Source organism: Lathyrus oleraceus, chromosome 7 (genome assembly GCF_024323335.1).
Source record: "Lathyrus oleraceus cultivar Zhongwan6 chromosome 7, CAAS_Psat_ZW6_1.0, whole genome shotgun sequence".
Lineage (NCBI taxonomy): Eukaryota > Viridiplantae > Streptophyta > Magnoliopsida > Fabales > Fabaceae > Lathyrus > Lathyrus oleraceus.
Window position 1 is genome coordinate 529,009,907 of NC_066585.1, and position 6,527 is coordinate 529,016,433.

General features: G+C 34.8%; 1 protein-coding gene across 1 annotated transcript; it reads right to left on the reverse strand.

The window, feature by feature from the left end:
- Positions 1 to 2,405: 2,405 nt before the first annotated feature.
- On the reverse strand, positions 2,406 to 2,855 carry LOC127104794 (uncharacterized). Its single transcript, XM_051041948.1, has one exon. The coding sequence runs from the start codon at positions 2,853 to 2,855 to the stop codon at positions 2,406 to 2,408; it is 450 nt and encodes a 149-aa protein (XP_050897905.1).
- Positions 2,856 to 6,527: the final 3,672 nt, after the last annotated feature.

The window sequence follows — 6,527 nt, forward strand, 5'->3', positions numbered from 1 at the left end:
ATTCTCTAGGATCTTATTGGAAGCGAGCACACAAACAAGCAGTAAACAAAATGTCAGGTCTAGAAGCAGTCAAGTATAAGAGAGAGCCAATCATACCTCTGTATACCTTCTGTTCTACCTTAACACTTACCTCATCCTTCTCAAGGATACATGTATGATGCATAAGAGTCTTTGACATCTTGCATTATGATATGTCAAACTTCTTCATAAGTTCATTGGTGTACTTACTCTGATGGATGTACGTTTCCTTTGGAATTTTATGATCTGAATCCCCAAAAAGAACTCAAGTTCTCCAATCAGACTCGTCTCAAACTTTGTCTGCACAGACTTAGTAAATTCCTTGCACAAAGTAGCATTAGCAGAACCAAATATGATATCATCAACGTAAATTTGAACACAAGGATAACATTTTTGAATGACTTACAAAATAAAGTTGTATGAACCTTCCCTCTGGTGAAATCATTTTCTAACATAAAATTGCTTAGTCTTTCATATCATGCTCTGGGAGATTGTTTTAGACCATACAATGATTTTTTAAGCTTGAAAATAAAATCTGGATTTTTAGGATTTCCAAAACCAGGGGGTTAGTGTACATATACTTCTTCAGTAATGTAACCATTCAGAAATGCACTCCTAACATCCATCTGGTATAAGATGATGTTAGGATTAACAACAAAAGAAATTAAGAGACGAATATACTCTAACCTGGAAACTGGTGCAAAGGTTTCTATATAATCAATCCTCTCTTGTTGACTATAACCTTGTGCTACTAGTCGAGCCTTGTTTCTTACTACCTCTCCTTGTTTGTTCATCTTGTTTCTAAAGACCCACTTTGTTCCAATAACGTGAGTTCCTTTGGGTCTTGGCACAAGATCACACACGTCATTTCTAGAGAATTGATTGAGTTCCTCTTGCATAGCCAGAATCCATTATGTGTCGAACAACGCTTCATCAATTGATGTAGGCTCTATCAGGGACACCAAATCCATAAGAGTGTCTTTAGGAGTTTTGAAAGAGGATGTGGTTCTGACAGGTTCAAATTTGTCTCCCATAATCAATTCTTTAGAATGTGAAGATATCTGTTTGTGCCTCCTCAAAGGAGTCCAGGCTTCAATAACTTCTGGCTGAGGAGCTTCAGAGTCTTTTGCCTCATCTTCTTTGGCTTATGAAGTCTTTCCTTCCGAACCTGAATACGTGATCTCCATATCTGAAAATTTCTCAACTAGATTTGACTTTTCAGAGTCAAGCTTATCATCGAATCTGACATGGATCAATTCTTCATCAATATGTGTCTAAGTGTTATATACATTATAGCCTTTTGAGCATTCAGAGTATCCTAACATGATGCACTTCTGGGCCTTAGAATCACACTTGCTCGGATTCTCCTTAGTTTCAACATAAAACAAGAACATCCAAAAGGATGAAAATATGAAATGTTGGGATTTAGATTATTCCACAATTCATATGGAGTCTTATTCAGAATAGGTCTTATATAGATCCTATTCTGAGTGTAACACGCTGTGTTGACTGCCTCTGTCCAGAAATGCTTATCCATATTAGTCTCGTTGATCATGGTTTTGGCCATCTCTTGCAGATTCCTATTCTTCCTCTTTACATCTCCATTTTATTATGGAGTTCTAGGGCAGAAGAAATCATGGGAAATTTCATTTGCATCAAAACGTTTTTCAATATCTTTATTTTCAAATTCTCCACCATGATCACTTCTGACTTTTACAATTCTGAGATATTTCTCATTTTGAATTTTGAGAGAAGAAGGAAGAAAACACAGAATGTGACTCATCCTCGTGTCTAATAAATTTGACCCATGTCCATATGATGTAATCATCAACAATGACTAGTCCATACTTTTTACCATTGACATAAGCAATTTTCACTGGTCCAAACAAGTTAATGTGCAAAAGTTCCAATGTTCTGGAGGTTGAAACAACATTTTTAGCTTTAAAAGAAGTTTTAGAAAACTTGCCTTTCTAACATGGTTCACAAAGAGAATCTGAAGAAAACTTCAGATTTGGCAGACCTCTGACTAAATTAAGCTTGTTTAGCTGAGAAATCCTCCTCATGCTAACATGGCTCAATCATCTATTCCACGTCCATTTCTATTCATTTACAGACATAAGACGTTTTACATTTTGATTTTTCAAATCAGAAAGTCTTATTTTATAAATGTTGTTCTTCCTCTTTCCATTCAAAAGAACCGAGCCATCCTTTTGACTGACAACTTTACATGACTTTTGATTGAAAATAATGTCATAACCATTCTCACTTAATTGACTTATGGATATAAGGTTATGCATTAGACCTTCAACTAAAAGAACATTAGTAATGGAAGGGAGAGTATCATTACCTACTGCTCTGAAGCCAACAATCTTCCTTTTCTGATCACCTCAGAAATCGACGACACCTTCATGCTTAAGTTCCAGACTTTGGAACATCTGCCTTCTTCCTGTCACGTGCTCCGAGTATCCAGAGTCCAGGTACCATGAACGGTGTCTCAACTCTGCTGCTAAGGATATGTATATTATCATATCCTTAGGTACCCACATCTTTCTGGGTCCTTTGAGGTTAGTCTTCCCAGAGTTTTTAACAAACTTGGTTTTTTGAGAAGGATATTTATTCCTGAATTCATGATTGAAACATGAATGGGGTTTTGCTTTAGCCTTAGATTTTGAAACAGTTCTACCTTTAGGCACAAACCCATTTTTTTTACCAGAAGAGACAAAATAGGTCTGAAGAGTATTTGGTTTATCATCTTTTTCACAATCATATTCTTCATCATAATCATAACCAATACCCCTTGTTCCGTTTCTGCTTACGCCATAAATCATGGAAGCCATTAAGTTTTTATTCAAGCTTCTAGCAAGAAATTTCTGGAAAGATGTATCATATTTCTTTATGATATTACTAGAACCTATAAAGGCTTTTGAAAAAAAATCTTCTTAGGTTTGAGACTCTTGCTTTGAGGAACTGAGTTGTTGTTTTTCAAAATGAAATTTTCTTCACTTAAACTTGAAAAATCTTTCTGAAGCTTATAGTATGTTGCTGATTCAGATACATGAATCTTCTTTAGATCTTTGTGTTTTTCCAAAAGCTTCTGATACTTGTACATAAATTTTGATATACTAGATTCAAGTTCAAAACGAGAGAGTTCAACAAATACCTCTTCAGAATTTGACTCAGATTATGATTGAATCGTATCAACAGGAGCTTTAGTGCATTCCATCAGCACCATGTTAGCCTACTCTTCCTCATAGTTGTCTTCCGAGGACTCTGAATCATCCGATGTAGCCATCAGACCATTCTTTTTTCCTCTGAAGTTCTTCTTAGGTATGTCTTTCTTTAACTTGGGATATTCATTCTTGAAGTGGTCTGACTCCTTGCACTCAAAGCATGTGGCTTCTTTGCCAGATCCAACTTTCTTAAATCTAGAAGTAGACTCAGAACGACCACCTGTCTTTCTTTGTCCTCAGAATTTGCCTTGCCTTTTCTTCCAAAGTTGATTGACACGTCTGGAGAGAAGAGAGAATTCATCTCATTCTTCTGATTCCTCTTCAAAATCTTCATCTCTTTCTACTTGAAGAGATTTTGTATTCTTAGATCTTCCCGAAGACTTCAAAGAAACAAAATTTCTCTTTCTCTTGGGCTCATCTTCCTTAAGCTTAATCTCATGACTTCTTAAAGAACTAACCAGTTCTTCAAGAGAAGTGTTGTTTAGATCCTTTGATAAATTCAGAGCAGTTACCATAGGTCTCCATCTTTTTGGTAGAATTCTAATGATCTTCTTAACATGATCATCAATAGAATACCCTTTGTTCAGAACCTTAAGTCCTGCAACAAGAGTTCGAAACCTTGAGAACATGTTCTCAACCGTTTCCTCGCCCTCCATCTTGAATGCTTCATATTTTTGAATCAAGGCAATAGCCTTGGTTTCTTTGACTCCCATTCCCTTCGTGAGTCATCCATAGAGAATCAAACATAGACTTTGTCGTATCTTTGTTGGTGATCTTTTCATACCCAGTGTATGAAATAACATTCAGCAAGATGGTTCTTGCTTTGTGGTGATTCTTATAATCTTTCTTCTGTTAATCTGCCATCACTCTTCTTTCAACTTTAGTGCCACTTGCATCTATTGGGTGTAAGTAGCCATCAACTACCATATCTCATAGACCAACATCGTGACCTAGAAAGAAGCTCTCTATTTTATCCTTCCAATAATCAAATCTATCTTTAAAAAAAAGGTTTAGCATTATAATGATCTCTACCATTTGTTTGAGCAACTGTGGTGGGATATTAGCCATAGTGTTTCACACTAGATCTTTATTTGACACTGTTAAGTGTTTGATAATCTTATTAAGACCATAATCGAAGCTCTGATGCCAATTGAAGGTGGCAAGAAACACCAGAAATGGGGGTTTGAATTGGGTTTCTAATAATGAAAGCTTTTTGAAATCCAACACAATTAAATAATAACACGAACAAGAAATATAACACAAATATTTTTATCCTGATTCATTGTTAACAAAACTACCTCCAGCCCACCCGCCAAGATGAGTTTTCCTTTTCAACAAGGACTTAATCCATTATAACTGAACTGATTACAGACACCACAAAGACAAACCGTCTTTGTCTTCTTGATTCTATCTGACTAAAACCTAGTTACTCAAGGAAATACTCAAACAAATGAGATTTACAGGAATGTGTTTACAAGTAATGCTTCTAAGAAAGAAAATTAACACAAGTTAAATACAATGAAGTTCTCAGACAATAAAGAAAAGCTTTATGTGTGTTTACAAAAACTATACATAAAAAATATATACTTCAACAAAAGCGTTATGTATAAGAGTAGTGAATTAACATTAGCTACTTGTCCAATCTTCCAAGTCTCCTTTATAGAGGCAGTGAATAGATTTATTGGAGGATAGAATTGGAATAGCAAGAATGAAGTTGTCTCCTTGTATAACAATTTGCATATAGGAGGTAAAATGGTACAATAGTATTGTCTTTAGCCCATAAAATCAGCATAATTGAGGGAAAGGTGATCTTGTATTGTGTACTATTTTCCTGACGCAAAACTTTTTGATCTTATATTGTAATCTTCATATGCTTCTGAATAAACGATGTTGAAGTATGCTTAGAAAGATCAAGAGACTAGTTGAGAGAATCTTCAGAACCTCGATTTTCAGAGTCTTTACACAGTTCCTCAGAACCTGGTCTTTAGAGTCTTCATATATTCTTCTTCAGAGTCTTCATAACTTGAGAGCGCAAAATCTTAAAGGCTTGACAATCCTTCAGAGGCTCTTCAATCAGAGTCACTATCAGAAGCTTTATTATAAATGTTCATCAGAACCATTGTCTAAGAGCTTTCTAGAACTTGATAACATCTTGTAAATCACTTGTATCTCTTCAAAATCAAAGTGTGTTGATTCTAAAATTTGATGATGTCACACGTCACCTTTTCATTAGTCTGAACATGTTAGCAAAATTACACACTAGACAAAAACCATCAGTGTACAAAATTGTTCTCTAAGAAACAATACATTGTTATCATCAAAACTAAAGGTCGGATGCATAACCAAATCTTGTTCTTACAAATAACTAGGCATAAAAAGTAATTAATTACATGATGGAGAACAAGAAAGAAGAAGCAGGCCTTCTATATAGGAACCTAGTCACAAATATTCTGGAAGAAACATGATACAACTTTGGAGATCAAGAATTCAATGAAGAGACCACCAAAATTGGAAAATTTGTCTTACCATCAATGAAATTTGAGATCATAAATGGAAGAATAACTGAAAATTCCTAATCAAATGAGAAGAAAAGAATAGTCAAAAGTCAAGAAATACCCCTAAAATTAGACAACACCGACAACTTCATTTTTGAACTACCCACAATCAAAGACATACTCAAAATCATAAGTGGGGAGATAGATGTAGTTAATGACAAGATCAACTTCATAGTCCAACACTTCATTCCATACAAGAATCAACTACCACATAATTTTTTTTATGATAATATTGACACAGAATGATCTCACCTATGTGTTTAAATTTTTTGTTATTTCCTGCCTTTCGCAATTTCAATTAAGCAATTTCAATTCTTGTGCTTTTTTGTTCCGCAAATTTCCCTTATTTAATTTGAATTCTTAGCAATAATATGAGTGATGTTTTTTTTTCTTTACATGTACTTATTTTCACACGTTTGCATATTTACCTTCCTTGATGCATCTTTCCTCGCCTTTTAATTTTGACAAAAGAGGGAAAGTATACTCTTAGTGAGAATAGAGTATAATCTCTGTTTAACTCAATGGGAGTTTAATTACTCCAAACATATATGTGTTACTCTCTGTTTAACTTAGGGGGGGGGGGGGGGGGGTTAATTACTCAAAACATATATGTGTTATTTTCTTTTTGCCACCACCCCAGAGAGATATGTTGTCATCATAAAAAAGAAAAAATGTGGAACCTTGTTTTGCATATGATATGCTTTTAACAAGGACAATCAATTTT